Source organism: Opisthocomus hoazin, chromosome Z (assembly GCF_030867145.1).
Source record: "Opisthocomus hoazin isolate bOpiHoa1 chromosome Z, bOpiHoa1.hap1, whole genome shotgun sequence".
In the NCBI taxonomy this organism is placed as follows: domain Eukaryota; kingdom Metazoa; phylum Chordata; class Aves; order Opisthocomiformes; family Opisthocomidae; genus Opisthocomus; species Opisthocomus hoazin.
Window position 1 is genome coordinate 38,362,515 of NC_134454.1, and position 18,111 is coordinate 38,380,625.

The 18,111-nt window shown below is 48.8% G+C and overlaps 1 protein-coding gene across 2 annotated transcripts in view; it reads right to left on the bottom strand.

Annotated features, from left to right (window-relative positions):
- Positions 1-4,885: 4,885 nt before the first annotated feature.
- CORO2A (coronin 2A) overlaps positions 4,886-18,111 on the bottom strand; it is a 60,566-nt gene continuing 47,340 nt past the window's right edge. For both annotated transcript variants that reach the window (XM_075411205.1, XM_075411204.1), the window contains exons 7-12: positions 17,946-18,050; positions 17,479-17,575; positions 12,748-12,860; positions 10,446-10,536; positions 9,882-10,153; positions 4,886-8,466 (exon numbers count right to left, since the gene is read on the bottom strand). In XM_075411205.1, coding sequence (XP_075267320.1) covers positions 8,335-8,466; positions 9,882-10,153; positions 10,446-10,536; positions 12,748-12,860; positions 17,479-17,575; positions 17,946-18,050 — 810 coding nt within the window. In that variant the 3' untranslated portion in view covers positions 4,886-8,334. The remainder of the gene's footprint in view (positions 8,467-9,881; positions 10,154-10,445; positions 10,537-12,747; positions 12,861-17,478; positions 17,576-17,945; positions 18,051-18,111) is intronic.

An 18,111-nucleotide genomic window follows, 5' to 3' on the forward strand; every position in this document is an offset into this window, starting at 1 on the left:
ATGCCGACTGCACCCATCTCACAGGGAAGTCTGCTGCCTCCCTGGGGCCCGGGTTAGGGATGTTGCTCAGAAGCTCCCTGATCTGGTGCTGCCCTCTGATTATTACCCCCTCTTGATAATGCAGGTTGGTGGGGACGAGATCACGGAGAGAAGTCCCAAGGCCATCAAAAGGGACTTCAGGGCACTGGGGCGACTGGTTGAGGGATCAGGGGCACAGGTGGTGTTTTCCTCCATCCCATCACTGGCAGGGAACAGCACTGAAAGGGGCAGGAAAACTCACCTGGTTAACAGGTGGCTCAGGGACTGGTGCCATCGGTCGAATTTTGGTTTCTTTGATCATGGAGAGGTGTACACAGCACCGGGCCTGCTGGCAACAGATGGAGTCCAGCTGTCTCAAAGGGGAAAAAGGATTCTTGCCCACGAGCTGGCAGGGCTCATCGAGAGGGCTTTAAACTAGTTCAGAGGGGGAAGCTGACATCGCTCAGCTCACTAGAGATGAGCCCAGGCATCGCATGCCAGTGTCAAGGGTGAGATCGACAGCCCAGCTCAAGTGCGTCTGCACCAACATACGTAGCATGGGCCATAAACAGGAGGAGCTGGAAGCCATTGTACAGCAGGACAGCTATGACTTGGTCGCCATCACAGAAACGTGGTGGGACAACTCACATGACTGGCATGCTGCCATGGATAGCTACAGACTCTTTAGGAAAGACAGGCCAACAAGGAGAGGTGGTGGAGTTGCTCTGTACATGAGGGAGCAAGTGGAATGCATTGAGCTTGGCCTGGGGGTGGATGAAGAAGGAGTTGAGAGCTGATGAGTTAGAATTAAGGGATAGCCTCGTATGGGTGATGTTATTGTGGTTGTGTACTACAGGCCACCTGACCAGGAGGAGGAGGTTGATGAGGCCTTCGACAGCTACAAGTAACATCACAGCCACAGGCCCTAGTTCTCATGTGGGGCTTCAACCACCCTGACATCAACTGGGAAGACCATACAGCTAGGCAGGCGCAATCCAAGAGGTTCCTGCAGAGCATCGATGATAACTTTCTGATGCAAGTGGTGGAGGAACCAACAAGGAAAGGTGCTCTGCTGGACCTTGTACTAACAAACAAGGAGCAACTGGTTGAGGATGTGAAGGCTGGAGGCAGACTTGGCTGCAGCGACCATGAAATGGTGGAGTTCAGAATCCTGTGTGGAGGAAGCAGGGCGATAAGCAAGATCAAAACCTTGGACCTCAGGAGGGCTAACTTTGCCCTCTTCAGGGAGCTACTGGGAGGAATCCCGTGGGCCAGGGCTCTCGAAGGCAGGGGGGTCCAAGAGTGCTGGTCACTGTTTAAACATCACTTCCTCCATGCTCAGGAGCAGTGCATCCCCCTGAGAAAGAAATCTAGAAAAGGAGGCAAGACCCCAGCATGGATGAACAATGAGCTTCTAGCGGAGATCAGGTGGAAGAGAAAGGTCCATGGAATGTGGAAAGAGGGGCAGGCCACTTGGGAAGAGCACAGCAATGTGGTCAGAGCATGCAGGGATGCAACAAGGAAGACCAAGGCCCACCTGGAATTGAAGCTGGCAAGGGATGTCAAAAACAACAAGAAGGGCTTCTTCAACTACATCAGCAGCAAAAGGAAGGCTAGGGACAATGTGGGGCCGCTGCTAAACGAGGCGGGTGTCCTGGTGATGGAGGATGCGGAGAAAGCAGAGTTACTGAATGCCTTCTTTGCTTCAGTCTTCAGTACCTAGGCAGGACCTCAGGAATCCCAGGCCCCGGAGGCAAGAGAGGAAGCCTACAAAGAGGATGACCTTCCCTTGGTGGAGGAGGACTGTGTGAGGGATCGCTTAAGCAATCTGGATGCCCACAAATCCATGGGCCCCGATGGAATGCACCCACGAGTGCTGAGGGACCTGGCGGATGTCATTGCTGAGCCACTCTTCATCATCTTTGAGAGGTCCTGGAGGACAGGAGAGGGGCCCGAGGACTGGAGAAAGGCCAGTGTCACTCCAGTCTTCAAAAAGGGCAAGAAGGAGGACCCAGGGAACTACAGGCCGGTCAGCCTCACCTCCATCCCAGGAAAGATGACGGAGCAACTTATCCTGGAGGTCATCATCAAGCAAGTGGAGGAAAAGAAGGTTACCAGGAGTAGTCAGCATGGATTCACCAAGGGGAAATCATGCTTGACCAATCTGCTTTCTATGATGGCATGACTGGTTGAGTAGATGAGGGGAGAGCCGTGGATGTTGTCTACCTTGACTTCAGCAAGGCCTTCGACACTGTCTCCCATAACATCCTCCTAGGGAAGCTCAGGAAGTATGGGCTGGATGAGTTGTCGGTGAGGTGGATTGAGAACTGGCTGAATGGCAGAGCTCAGAGGGTTGTCATCAGCGGTGCTGAGTCTAGTTGGAGGCCTGTAACTAGTGGTGTCCCCCAGGGGTAAGTACTGGGCCCAGTCTTGTTCAACTTCTTCATCAACGACCTGGATGAAGAGTTAAGAGTGTATCCTCAGCAAGTTTGCTGATGACACCAAACTGGGAGGTGTGGTAGATACACCAGAAGGCTGTGCTGCCATTCAGTGAGACCCGGACATGATGGAGAGTTGGGCAGAGAGAAACCTGATGAGGTTCAACAAAGGCAAATGCAGGGTCCTGCACCTGGGGAGCAATAACCCCAGGCACCAGTACAGGCTTGGGGTGGACCTGCTGGAGAGCAGCTCTGTGGACAGGGACCTGGGTGGACAACAGATTGACCATGAGCCAGCAGTGTGCCCTAGTTGCGAAGAAGGCCAATGGGATCCTGGCGTGCATTAGGAGGAGTGTGTCAAGCAAGTCAAGGGAAGTTCTCCTCCCCCTCTACTCTGCCCTAGTGAGGCCCCATCTGGAGTACTCTGTCCAGTTCTGGGCTCCGCACTTCAAGAAAGATGAGGAACTCCTGGACAGAGTCCGGTGGAGGGCTATGAGGATGATGAGGGGACTGGAGCATCTGTCCTGTGAGGAAAGGTTGAGGGAGCTGGGCTTGTTCAGCCTGAAGAAGAGAAGGCTGAGATGGGACCTTACAAATGCCTACAAATATCTTAAGGGCGGGTGTCAGGAGGATGGGGTCAAACTATTTTTAGTGGTGCCCAGCGACACGACAAGGGGCAACGGGGACAATCTGAGGCAGAGGAAGTTCCAGCTGAAGATGAGGAAGAACTTCTTTACCCTGAGGGTGACGGAGCACTGGAACAGGCTGCCCAGGGAGGTTGTAGATTCTCCTTCTCTGGAGATATTCAAGACCCGCCTTGCTAAGGTCCTGTGCAGGCTGCTGTAGGTGATCCTGTTTCGACAGGGGTCTTGGACTAGATGATACCCAGAGGTCCCTTCCAACCCCTACCATTCAGTGATTCTGTGATTCTGTGCCTTCCAACCTCTAACATTCTGTGAAATGCAGAATGGGGCAAGGAGGAATGTGATGAAGTTCAGCAAAGGCAACCGCACAGTCCTGCATCTGGGAAGGAATAGCCTCATGCACCGCTATGTGCTAGGGACTGCACAGCTGGCATGCAGCTCTGCTAAAAGTTCCTTGGGCTCCTGCTGGACAATAATCAGAGTTCGAGCCAGCAAGGCTCCTGTGCCTCCCACACTGACCTGCCAGCTGCTGCCTTTTCCTAGGCTTTGCTTGCAGCAGCGAGCCTGTGTCGGTGCCAGAGGAGGGACACAGTGCCCTGGTCCCAGGGCAGTACCTACCCAGCCACCCTCCCAAGGTGCCTTACAAGACAGGGAGGCCAGGAGGTGAGGCCAGGAGGTCACAGTGCACAAAGTTCCCAGCACAGACTTTCTCCAGAAATTTCCATGGGGTTTTTTCCCTAACACTGGCCTAAAATATGTTTTATCAAACAGAAGTTACATCCTGAATGCAGCCATGAACATTTCCACACCCAAAGCTGTGACTAATCAACAAACCCCCACAGCAGAAGGAGGCTCCGAGGAGATGGGCACAGGCAATGCACCCATGATGCTCAGGGATGAATACAGGGAACAACCACAGCTGTCATAAAGAAAGCTGAACTTATCCCAGTAGAAAAGGGACAGGAGGGTGGCTTTTGTTGTAGATCAATTGGCATATCAGTTCAGTGATCAACTGGTTGTGTAGGTGGCCTGAGTCAATCAAAAGGTATGATTGTCCTCCTGAGCCAGCCAGACCAGCATGGCGCACAGCCCAACATCAAGCATAAAAACTGAGCAACCAACTTTGAAAAGAGCTATGGGCTTGAGTTGGTTTCAACCCACATATTTCTTCCTGATGATTCGAGATACCCAGCATCATGACAGTAAGTGTATGGAGACCCGTAATGGGAGCTTCATTTGTATTGTGATCCACCTGGATTTTGCAACTGCTGTATTGTGCTTGTATTGTGATTGCTGCTTCACTCTGCTAAATCAAAATCCCATCTAACATCAAATGTCTTCAAATAACTAAATTTGGTAATAACACATTAAACCCTGCTCATATGGAATATGTAAAAGAGCCTCATCAGAGTGTATTGGACAAGAGAGCACCAGGACTGAAAGACAGCATGGTCAGGAAACCCCTCAGTATGCATCTCTAGGGGGGGCTCAATTTACTCAAGACAACATACACTGGAGTATAAGGCGGAACAGTTTGAAATGACCATACCTTTGTAGCATCAAAGGCAGACGGGGAAGAGGTAAGAAGACAGGTCCATGTCTTCTGTGCACAACCCGCCTACTACTGTAAGGCCACAACTTCATGCAAGCAAAAGAGACAGCAGGTGATACTCCTTTCTGGCCTTGATTCAGTGTAATTTTTAGTCGCTTCAACAGTACAACAATAATACGAAACCAATAACGTCGCATGTATGAAAAAGTAGAACTCTATTTATTATTCAGTTACATTTTCTTTTCATTGCACAAATTTGGTTTTTATCCCCATGTTTTACAGTTTTTTACAAAGCTGTTAGGAGTTTTAGAAACTATTAAAATGATCACTTAGGTCTATTTAGGCACAGTTCATTAACACGTAACTCCATTTCCTCAACTCTTTTTCTCTGTGTGAAAGATTTATGGTTGCATTTAAGCTCCAAATTGACATACATTTCACAGTCTATGCTTTTATGGGCATACCGTCCAAAAAATAAGTTTTGCTTAAATAGTCTTCCCTTATCAAGTGTTGCCAGCAAAGCCTAAATGAAAGTAACTTCTTTTCCAGGAATGTTGGAATCAACACAGCCCTAAGATAAGAACCATGGTGGCTGACAATTTTCTATGCTAGCTAGTCACAAGACAACAGAGGAACAGTCCTCAAGAGCATTTAAAAATCCCCTGGAAAAAATCCTTTCTAGAAATGCTGGAATCAACGCAACCCTAAGACAAGAACCATGGTGGCTGACAATTTTTTATGCTAGCCAGTCACAAGACAACAGAGGAACAGTCCTCAAGAGCATTTAAAAATCCCCTGGAAAAAGTCCTTTCTAGAAATGCTGGAATCAACACAACCCTAAGACAGGAACCATGATGGCTGACCATTTTCTATGCTAGCCAGTCACAAGACAACAGAGAAACAGTCCTCAAGAGGATTTAAAAATCCCCTGGAAAAAATCCTTTAACTCAGAAATAATTTAAATAATTTATTCTGTACGAAAAATAAGCAAAAAAAATCCAGCAAATAAAACACATACGTTGACAAGGAAAGTGTCCTATCCCGTAAACTGACGAGGCTGTCTCAAGTGCTCTCCTTTCTGATAATGATAGCTTGAAAATCAGAGTGTTATAACCCTGGGGCTACCCTCTGTGAAAATGGCTTTGAAGATTGAAGCTGTCAAGCCTGTTTGACATGGCTGAAAAACTGTGAGCTTCTTGATTTCTTACGTAGCTCTTCTCTTTGGTGAGAAAGCCTGACTACTTCTGGCATAAGATTCTTACGTTCGGATTAAAGCTCTGTATCTGGGGTTAGCTGCTTTTGCACATTAACTGCATTCTGCAGATCATTCCCAGGGCACAGGGAAGTCCATTCTAGAGGATCTGAAATGAGCTGAAGCTTGTTTCAACAACTTTGTTACAGTTTTTATTTTTCACAAAGAGAGTAGTGTTAAGCAAGTGACTGATGCTAAAGGACTCTTCCTGAAAAACAGAAAAAAAAAACACCCCCGCCCTGCAATGCTGCAGAAAGGAATAGTATTTGTGACTTTTTAGCACCCACATCTGTTGTTGCTATTTAGACATGAATGAAATATTTTTTTGACAGCTGGGTGACGTCTTTGCAGCAAAGCAAAAGAGATGCTGAAATCTTTGTGTGATTCTCCTGCAAGAGTATTCAGTGCCCATGAGCTCCCTGCTGGCTATTGCTTTCAGGGATAATCAGAGCAGCATCTCACATGAGCACAGGCAGTGCACAGCCTCTAGTCCCCTTGTTAAGATGTCTTCTTTTCAGGAATTTCTGACTAGGGAGCTTTTTTTTTTTTTGACTTTGGGAAATCATTACGCTTCTGAGAACTAGCAGGGCATAGTATTAATTCTTACATGTGTCACAACAGAGGTGTACAGTTACAGGTGAAACTGCGGTTCCTCGCTCTGCTTGGGTTTAAGTCATCTCCACAAGTTCTGCCTTTAGGACAAGGAAAAACACTCCCCCTCTGGTGCTGCTGCTCTGCTCAGACCCCAGTGCACCTGATGGCACGCTCTCTTGCCCCACCCAGGGGGAACAGATGAGAGCAGACCCCCCCGGCAGTGACCAGGCTCCCTTCAGTGCTGTCACCAGCCCAGCTCCACAAACTATGAGCAGACTGCAGAGAGCTGGGTGCAGGTGCCAGCCCTGGAACCAAGGATGAGACCTGCACCCTGCAGCTGCTCTTGCCCTAAGCAAAGGGCTGGGGAAGGCAGCAAGCTAGAGAGCTGGTGATGAAGGGCAGAGATGAGTGTAGCTGCAGGCCTCAGGGAGACTGGGCAGCCCTGGAGATGCAGGGGTCTGGGCACACAGCTAGGAAGGGGGAGCCTGCAGCTGTAGGTGGCTGCAGGCATAGGACTAAGCACTGGCACCTGGACTGAGAGACGTCTGCTGCACCTGCAGCTTCTCTGGTGAGACCCAGCCCACACCACTGCCCCTTTAAGGTAGGACCTCCAAACACCAGCGCTCCTTTGATGTGGGGAATTGAAAATTAGTTTGATTTTGCTATAGCTTTAGTTTAATTTTGTTATATAATTTTGCATCTATGTTAAAGTAAGAGTTAAACACTGTTACTCAGTTTAGTTCTGTTCTTTGTAATCTTGCTAACAAGGACTGTTGTGGCTCAAATGTAGCTAACAAGGACTGCTTGCGAGACAGACGAATAGAAACAAGGACTGATAACCAGAACTTTGTTGGCTGTAAGAAGCAACTCTCTAGCTGAAACTGCTTCTATGGTTTGGGACTCAGCCAACACAGACAACTTAGGAATTTTTGAGCCAAAGGTGAAAGCACACAGTGAGGAAGACTACGAGCCTTCATCCAGGAGACCCCCACAGACAACCACCAGACGACACTGCGCAAGTGCTAAAGGGGGGCGGAGTATGATAATGAATTCCTAGAAATAATTACAATAGTCCAGCCTACTTACATAAGCTTTGTAATAAATAGGTGCATGCTTCGTGACTCGGTGTGCAAGTTAGGAGGAGCGATCCCCCTTGCACCCAGCGCCGCAATAAACATACCTGCTTTATAACTCTCTGAGTTGTGAAGTTTGATTCCGCACATCACCTTTACCTATCACAAAAGTGCTGGCCCTTGGCAGCCCCAGTACAGCCTCCAACATGGAGCAAGATTACACCCAGCACCAGGTTTTGGCTAGCCACTCAGCTGCAGGGCCAAGCCTTGAGGCGAGAGGGGTGCATGAAGGTCACTTTGGAGCTAGAGGTGCATCTGCAGCTGAGCTGCAGAGTCATCTCTCAGCGCAGGAGGACAGCAGCCGCTGGAGCCGCACAGCTGGGTTCAGGGATGGGAAAAGAAGCTGGCAGCTGCCTTCAGTGTCCCATCCTCTTGTCATGTGGAGGGGTGGCAGAAGAGGTTGTTCATAGAGCTTGACAGTTGTTTTCTCCAGGACCAGAAAAGCAAAATTTTCCAAAGTCTATCACCAACACTAATGCATGAGCTTCTGACATGAGTAAGTGGGCAAGCAAGGGGAGCCTGAGGAAGTGCATCAATAACTGCCCAGTGATGATTAGGGAAATGTGACCACCACAAGTCAGGAAAGTCCATGCTGCCTGAAGCATCAGTTTTTCCCCCCAGCAAAATATCTGGGAGGAGTTATTCACAGGAATTGGAGTCTGCTGCAGTTGCTAGGGGTGCAAAGAGCTGGAGACCAGCACCCTCAGTAAATGCCAGTGTTCATGCAGATGTTTCTGAGCTCCAGCTCCATCTGTTTAATTTGGACATCTCTCTGGTTTAGCAGCTCACGTAGTCTACGGATTTCTTCCTGTTGCCGGTAAAACATCTGCAAAAGCTGTAAGAAAAGTCACATTTTACTTCCTTTACACTAAGAAAATGCAGGCTTAACCTGTCAAATGCCATCAGTTCTGTCACATGACTTCTGAGAGAAACAGCATCTAAGGAGGAGGCTTTCAAGCAACAGACTGAACATCAGCCACATTCCCACTGTCCACTAGTCTGGGTTATGAGTACAGGTGCTGTTTCTCAGCACCACTTAGTAATGCTACATCTGCTTAATTCAATGGAAAAGATCAGGGAAAAAAAATCTTCATACCACTGATCACTCAGAGAGCCTAGACACAGAGAGTATTTGGAGCCTAAATTCTTGGATCTGCCACATCGCCTACTCTGACCCTGGGCAAGTCCTTCTACTTTTCTTTTTTCCTGTTGATCATGCTCTGTCCTCTACAGTTGAGACTAGCATGGCCTTTCATTGTGCATGCAGCAGCGCACCCAGCTCTGCACAGATTGCTTCTGTAACCTCAGGGCACCAGCTCAGAAACACGCAGCAGAATATCCTTTTTCACATCACAGGGAAATTCAGCTGTGGAAATTCCTGCCCCATCAAGGTAGAGATGCTAAAATCTTGCAGAGCCACAAAGGGGACCTGAGCACGGCTATGGGAAGGAAATACTTCCAGGGTTCCTAAAAGCAAACAAGCTGCATGTAACTCAAAAATGTCCTTGAGCTTCCAATGATGGGGGGCTTGCAAATCACCATAGAGATCTACCACTGTACAGGCTTTGGTTACTACACAGGGAGGGGGCTGGCCATGGCTGAAGACAGATCATGGAGCTGTCAGGATCTTTTCTGGAGCCATTCCCGGGGCAGGTTGTGACCAGCAGCCAGCCTCAATGACACTGGACTGCCAAGGTGACCCCCAGCAGTGAGCTACCGAAGCAGAGGCACAGCCAGCCCCTTTCCCATGTCAGGGTCCACAACATGGTTAGGTGCTTCAGACTACACAGATGCGCCATGGGCCAAGGGAGCCAAGGGAGAATGGTACACCCACTGCTTCCACAGGCATCCTCGCTGCCTCACTGGGCTCTCTGAGTGCAGCTGCTATGGAAGGGTTACACCGCATAAACCGCTTTCTCTTCTCCAGAACCTGGAGGTCACAAGGACCTTGTCCCCAGCCAGCTACCAGACCGGCCTGTGCCACAAGAATGCCTAATAAGTGCGAATACTGATTACTCCCTCCTTTCCAGATCCTTTCTGCTGGGGTGGTGCTAGGCTACATTTCTGCTTGCCATGTGATAGCCAGGGCACGCAGAGCTTCTGCCCCTACAATGAACAAAGCGCTCGCACTGGCCCAGGTCTGCAAAATAAACTCTCCCCAGATTCTGTCACCCTGTGAACAGCATCCTTTTGCCAGCTGACTCTGGGCTTCCCCCTACGGCCCCAACCCTTCACCCCAGACATTCATACCTCATTTTCAGTTTTTGGTGGTGGACACTCAAATATGTCAAAGCCATTGGAGAGGCACATTTGCTCATTGTTCGGCAATTTCTGCTCCAGTTTCAGCTGTTTCCTGCTGTCTTCGATTTCATTTGGCTTCTGCTTCTCCTCCAGTGGCGTCCTTCCTCCCCAACCCTGCTGCTGGCTCAGGTCAGTAGTTGTCATGAGTGGCTCTGGCTCAAGAAACTGTGGTGAGGAATTCACAGCTCCAGAGCCTGGTCTCAAGGATACCAAGACAGGCCCTAGGAAGGGAGGCAGGTGACAGGTTAGCACTCACAAATTGCACTCAGAAATCAGCTGTAAACAATCCATTCAAACAACCTGCAGCGATAAACATGGAGGCAATTGATTGAAGTAGCTTCCATAGTTCACAGATGTGGATATTTTAGCCACCAAATTATTTTAGCTTATGGTCATATTTGTTATGTCTCTGCTTTTCCTCCCTTCCTCCTTCTCTGGCAGTTAGTCCAGAGAGCGATCAGTTTACCCAGGCCCTGGGGAGCTGAAGGGCTGGGGAGCTCTCCACGTGCTGACCTTTATTAACTCCATTCAGCCACTCTTGTGCTGTCAGTGCTGGATGGGATCCTGTGGTCAAGGGGTAGATGTCTTCCTGGTATGACTCCGACTGCAAGCAAACAGAAGTCCAGAGTCACTATGTCAGTGAGGTTTCAGGTTAGAGGGACCATGCTGGATTATGGTGGAGAAATAAGTTTGTTCCACCTCAGCACAGGGAGTGTCATGAACACTCACCCACAAGGACATAAAATCTTCTCACCTGCCCTGAGTCTCTCTCCTCCTCACCTCAACTCAGAAGAATTGCATCTGAAGGTCTATTTTAATCCCTGCCAGTAAGGCCTTTACAAATCCAGACAACAGACTAGGGGAGGCTGGTGTAAAGGTCTGGACAATATGAGGTTAAATGTCTCAAACACTCATCTAAGGTGCTAATGTGAAGGACAAAGCCTGTGAGTGTTGGATACAGGAGCGCTGCACTTCTCTTGTGCTGATCAGCACTGGGCGTAAGCAAAAGGCCTGCTCATCCTGCCGGTCTGATGCTAAATCAACCAAGTGACATCTGGACCGAGGGGAAGACCCTCACAGCCCGATGCTGCTCTGGTAAAGCTAAGCAGTCCACTCTCAGTTGCCTCCATACCCAACTCCCTTTTTACTGCTAACAAGCCAACAGTCCTGCACCGGGAAGAGGTCAAACAGAGGTAACTGTAGTAGGGGAAGATCACAACCACCGACTTAAGACCAAAAAAACTTGCCCCCCCACACCTGTAAGGAGCATGCACGCTAATTTACATGGAAAGTGAGGCTAACATAGCCTATAACAGAAAAGGTGGTTATCACCAACTAATTCATTAGCATGAGAAGCAAGAAACTCACCTAAGCGGAGGGGGCTAACTACCTACTAAGAAAATCACTGTAAGGGCGGCATCCCCCAGGACCTGGACCTCTGTTGGCCAGATCAACACTGGACCCAGGACTGGTGATATCTTTTTATTTCTTCGTCTTTACCTCTCTAACTTTTCTGCCCCCCCCTTATGTTCCTTTCCTTCTCATTTGCAACTATAAAAGCAAGGTTTATCATATTCATACCACAGCAGCTTGTTTATCAGAACTGTACCACAGTAGCTTGTCTATAATCATACTACTGTAGTGTGCTTGTTGTAACCGTACTACCATAGTTTGCTTGTCATAATACTACCACTGTAATTTGCTTATCATAATCGTGCCTCAGTAGTTTGCTTGTCATTATCATGCATAATCGTGCCTAAGTAGTCTGCCTGTCGTAATTGTGCCACAATAAGTTGATTTATAATAATCATGAATACACCTTGTAAAGTGATACATGATCTCTGGTGTTGTTTCACATTAATCCAACTGAGGGGATCGGCAAATCTGAGTCACTCTCATTAATGGAGTGGGACATTTAATCACTCTCATTATTGGGGTGTGTCAGCTGGTGACACAGGCTAAACCAACTCTCATGACCTCAGTGTTCCTGAGGATGAAGCAGTGGATGCAAAGGCTGGACACTTGTCGCAAATCATCAGCTGATCACCTGCTGACAGAAACTGGCCAAGGAGATAATGTAGGAGGAACATGCCTGATTGACTGGTAGTTGTAACAAACATTAGCTCTGCTGCCTCTCCGAATGCAAGGCACTAATACCTTTCAATGTTTCTGGAAGTACAGGGCACAGTGCTGACATTTACGGTGTACCTTTGCTCACAGAGTCACATGGGAGCTATCTTGGCTAGCTACAGATTCATGACCTGGGTCATTCTCTAGCCACGTCAGCTCCGAGACTCGCTTCTACAACACTCTCAGTGCAATGGGTCTCGTCTTGCACGCTGCAGAACAACTGTCTGTAACATACCTGCACCCGCTGGGTAGGGACCTAGGAACCCATTGTTCCCTTTTCCCAGGGTGATTCTTCTTCCTTCCACAAGGAGATTTTCATGTCACCCAACATCATCCCCAATCCCTCTCTCTCTTTCTGTCAAACAGATGCCACCAGCTGAGGAAGTTTACAGCCAGCTAGCTGACCTGACAGTCAGAGAGAACTCTTGTTGCACCCAAGCAGAGCAGATTGGTGAGCACGTCTTAGAAAGCTGGCCAGTAGACAGAGACCTAACTTGTGAGTTACCCAACCAGGGCTCACTGGCAGGGCTGCCGCACAAACTGACCAGCTTTGTGCCTCAGACCAGGAGAGAGAAAATGCCTTGTTCTACTTACTCTCCTGCCCCGCCAAAGTCAGAGAGGAAACACTGCCCTCTTTTTCATTGGTATTTGTCCCAGACATGAATGTGACCTGAGATTAACTTACCCGACGAGGCACAATCATGGAGATGGGCTCAATCAGGCTTTTAGTTGGGATCAGTTTGTAGAAACGGAAAATCTCACAAGCTGACACTTCAAGGCCTCTCTTTGGCATCATTCCTGGTGGGGTAGCATGAAAAAAACAGGGTGTAAATCTCCCCAGGAAAGTTAATGTCGTCTGCCATGGAAAAAGGGTCACCAAACAACAAAAGAAGTCACAGCATCAGCTCCACAGCAGCATGGCCTGAAATCTGCACCCAAAACTGGCTCAGTGGTACACACAACGAAACTAAATAAAGTTTTTTCTATCAGGCCACAGAGTTACGCACATGGTCTGTGGATCTCATGCTAAGTCTCCTCTTCCTTCTTCATTCTCATGAGCTGCAAGTAGAGTTACCAGGACTGAGCAAAACTGGCAGGTAATACCACAGAACTTGGCTATCAGTCAGGATCAGCAGGAAGGGATTCATCAACATCAGAATAGCTATACGGGTCAGGCTGAAAGCCCTTGCAGCCCCGTATCCTCCCGCCAACACTGTTTCAAAGCAGAATGGAGTACGAGAAGAGTGTGAACATCTGCTCTGTCAGACAGCATATTTGCATTTCAGGGACTAGCTACACCACACAAGGTCTTTAAGTATCTGGTAACCTCAGTGGATTTCTCTCCCATGAACTTGCACAGTCCAAAGCTTACAACCATGCCCATTTCCTTAAAAAAGAGATTGCCTCTCCTTGAAGACCTTCCTTCATGGTGTCCTACACAGGCTTTGTTTTCTAGTAATACCAAATTACTTCATTAAACAGTATATTCTATGTGAACGACTGTTGCTCGTTACTTTATGCATTCACTACGTAGGCTACATAGCCATAGGCTATGGCTACAACTTGGTTGCCATCACAGAAACGTGGTGGGACAACTCGCATGACTGGCATGCTGTCATGGATGGCTACAGACTCTTTAGGAAAGACAGGCCAACAAGGAGAGGTGGTGGAGTTGCTCTATATGTGAGGGAGCAACTGGAATGCATTGATCTTGGCCTGGGGGCAAATGAGGAACGAGTTGAGAGCTTGTGGGTTAGAATTAAGGGACAGGGTCACACGGGTGACATTACGGTGGGTGTGTACTACAGGCCACCTGACCAGGAGGAGGAGGTTGATGAGGCCTTCTACAGGCAGCTGCAAGCAGCCTCACAGTCACAGGCCCTGGTTCTCATGGGGGACTTCAACCACCCTGACATCAGCTGGGAAGACCATACAGCTAGGCAGGCGCAATCCAGGAGGTTCCTACAGAGCATCGATGATAACTTTCTGATGCAAGTGGTGGAGGAACCAACAAGGAAAGGCGCTCTGCTGGACCTTGTATTAACAAACAAGGAGGGACTGGTGGAAGATGTGAAGGTCGGAGGTAGACTTGGCTGCAGTGATCATGAAATGGTCGAGTTCAGGATCCTGCGTGGAGGAAGCAGGGCGATAAGCAGGATCAAAACCTTGGACCTCAGGAGGGCTAACTTTGCCCTCTTCAAGGAGCTACTGGGAGGAATCCCGTGGGCCAGGGCTCTCGAAGGCAGGGGGTCCAAGAGTGCTGGTCGCTCTTTAAACATCACTTCATCCATGCTCAGGAGCGGTGCATCCCCCTGAGAAAGAAATTGAGCAAAAGGAGGCAGGAGACCTTCATGGTTAAACAAGGAGCTTCTAGCGGAGATCAGGTGGAAGAGAAAGGTCCATGGAATGTGGAAAGAGGGGCAGGCCACTTGGGAAGAGTACAGCAATGTGGTCAGAGCATGCAGGGATGAGACGAGGAAGGCCAAAGCCCACCTGGAATTGAAGCTGGCAAGGGATGTCAAAAACAACAAGAAGGGCTTCTTCAACTACATCAGCAGCAAAAGGAAGGCTAGGGACAATGTGGGGCCGCTGCTGAATGAGGCGGGTGTCCTGGTGATGGAGGATGCGGAGAAGGCAGAGCTACAGAATGCCTTCTTTGCTTCAGTCTTCAGTGCTAAGACTGCCCTCAGGAATCCCAGGCCCCGGAGGTAAGAGAAGAAGCCTACAAAGAGGACGACTTTCCCTTGGTCAAGGAGGACTGTGTGAGGGATCGCTTAAGCAATCTGGATGCCCACAAATCCATGGGCCCCGATGGAATGCACCCACGAGTGCTGAGGGACCTGGCGGATGTCATTGCTGAGCCACTCTTCATCATCTTTGAGAGGTCCTGGAGGACAGGAGAGGGGCCCGAGGACTGGAGAAAGGCCAGTGTCACTCCAATCTTCAAAAAGGGCAAGAAGGAGGACCCAGGGAACTACAGGCCGGTCAGCCTCACCTCCATCCCGGGAAAGGCGATGGAGCAACTTATCCTGGAGGGCATCATCAAGCAAGTGGAGGAAAAGGTAATCAGGAGTAGTCAGCATGGATTCACCAAGGGGAAATCATGCCTGACCAATCTGATAGCTTTCTACGTTGACATGACTGGCTGGGTAGATGAAGGGAGAGCCGTGGATGTTATCTACCTCGACTTCAGCAAGGCCTTCGACACTGTCTCCCATAACATCCTCCTAGGGAAGCTCAGGAAGTGTGGGCTGGATGAGTGGTCGGTGAGGTGGATAGAGAACTGGCTGAATGGCAGAGCTCAGAGGGTTGTCATCAGCGGTGCTGAGTCTAGTTGGAGACTGGTAACTAGTGGTGTCCCCCAGGGGTCAGTACTGGGCCCAGTCTTGTTCAACTTCTTCATTAACGACCTGGATGAAGAGTTAAGAGTGTATCCTCAGCAGGTTTGCTGATGACACCAAACTGGGAGGTGTGGTAGACACACCGGAAGGCTGTGCTGCCATTCAGTGTGACCTGGACAGGATGGAAAGTTGGGCAGAGAGGAACTTGATGAGGTTCAACAAAGGCAAATGCAGGGTCCTGCACCTGGGGAGCAATAACCCCAGGCACCAGTACAGGCTTGGGGTGGACCTGCTGGAGAGCAGCTCTGTGGACAGGGACCTGGGTGGACAACAGATTGACCATGAGCCAGCAGTGTGCCCTAGTTGCGAAGAAGGCCAATGGGATCCTGGCGTGCATTAGGAGGAGTGTGTCAAGCAAGTCAAGGGAAGTTCTCCTCCCCCTCTACTCTGCCCTAGTGAGGCCCCATCTGGAGTACTCTGTCCAGTTCTGGGCTCCGCACTTCAAGAAAGATGAGGAACTCCTGGACAGAGTCCGGTGGAGGGCTATGAGGATGATGAGAGGACTGGAGCATCTGTCCTGTGAGGAAAGGCTGAGGGAGCTGGGCTTGTTCAGCCTGAAGAAGAGAAGGCTGCGAGGGGACCTTATAAATGCTTCCAAATATCTGAAGGGTGGGTGTCAGGAGGATGGGGCCAAGCTCCTTTCAGTGGTGTCAAGTGACAGGACAAGGGGCAATGGGCACAAACTGAAGCACAGGAAGTTCCGTCTGAAGATGAGGAAGAATTTCTTCACTCTGAGGGTGACGGAGCACTGGAACAGGCTGCCCAGGGAGGTTGTGGAGTCTCCTTCTCTGGAGATATTCAAGACCTGCCTGGATAAGGTCCTCTACAGCCTACTGTAGGTGACCCTGCTTTGGCCAGGGGGGTTGGACTAGATGAACCACAGAGGTCCCTTCCAACCCCTACCATTCTGTGATTCTGTGATTCACCTAAAGGTGACTCTAAACTCCAGTCCTCCACATTGTCTTTTGTTTTGGCAATATTTGGAAAGAAGCTACTATGCAATAACTTTAGCAGTATTTTTGATCAGCAAAACAGATCAGGTTAGGAAAGCAGATCTGAATCACTCAAGACTTTTAAAAACATTTGTACACTTCCTTTTCATGGAATGATTTTTAAAGAGACTATGACATTAAAATGAGGATGCTGTGCATTGGAAGGATTAAAAAAGCTGAATAACAGAGGGAATTTCCAGCTAAATTTTTAGTTATTTATTCCTTTTTAAGAACAGTTTTTTGAAGAAGACCTGAAGGCACAAAATCTAGCTGCTAAATATCTGTACCAATGTCCTAGAAGAATAGGAGTGCTTACAGGTAGTGTGGAGTGGTGGCAAACGGTCCTAAAAACACATCAGTCTGTAGAGGAAAATGGCTTACAGGATAGACTGGAGAAGGCTCAAGGGCTACCAATAAAGTCTGAGGGCCAAAAGTGAAATTCTGTAGCTTGAATTAGTTAAACAGTGGGTAGTATGCCGACAGGTTAACAAGCAAGGGTCTTCAACAGAGGAGAGGTGACCTAATCACAGCAGGTCTACCTCTAAATGGGAAATGGCAGTACAGAAGAAGGTAGGCAAGTGATAAGAGTAACGACATTAAGATTTGGAGTACCCATGGTCACTGAAATCCCATGGTGGAAACAATACCAACTGAGTTCAGTGCCAAAGATCTTGGAGCAGATTCAAAAAGGGCAAGGAGCATCTTGCACCTTTAAATTAAGACTACCTTCCCTTCCACCTTGACCAGGTGTGTGAGAGGGGATGTAGAATGACTGGTAAAGCTGCCCAGCCCATACTCTGCTTGTCAGAAGGGACCCCTCCAAGCTGTGACTCTGTAATACCACCTGTGATATACAGGTGAGCTAGGCCAATTTGACTGTTGCGCACCTGTAAACTGGGGTGGAGACTTGAATCTTATCCACTCTCTTTTCTAAATGATGTTTTGGATAGCCCTGGACTCTGACAGGCGTCTAAAACAGAAGTCACCATCCTCTTGTAACATGAGACGTACGCTGCCACTCACCAATTCCCTTCTGTGGTAAATGAGAACGATATTCCATCAGGTAGTTCAAGTATGGTTTCTCAGGGCTTATCTCATAATACCTTATATTTCCATCACCCTAAAAGCAAAGAAAATGAACATAAGCCAGGCTCTGCTGTTCGGCATGAGGGTCTGAGAAGAATGACTGGCCCCAGAAACCATGCAGGGTTAAGAATGAACCAAATATTTACCCCCAGATTACTCTGTGGGAAGGTTAGGGCTCTGCAGTGTATCTCCCCATAGTAAACGTGGTATATCTCCAGTGGAAAATGAGGCCTGATGCTGCAGCACCCTCAGGCCCCATGCCATCAGCCCTTGGGCCCCATGACATCAGCCCCTTTGCTTCAGGAGGTGAAATGCTTCAGGAGCATTTTTTACTTCAGCCTGACATAACGTAGACGGGAGAAGAATCGGACAGACCAGCATTTGCTGACGTGGAAAGCACTTACCTTTCCCACAACATAAAGCATATGTGTGTCTGAGTCGTAGAAGGGAAACAGGAGTCCTGAGGAGCCATCCAGATCCTCCTCCAGTAAAGGCACAGAAAGGTCATTCTGGGCAAGACACAGGAAAAACAGATAGCTGTGATCACCGCTCAGTCACCTCAAGTCAGGG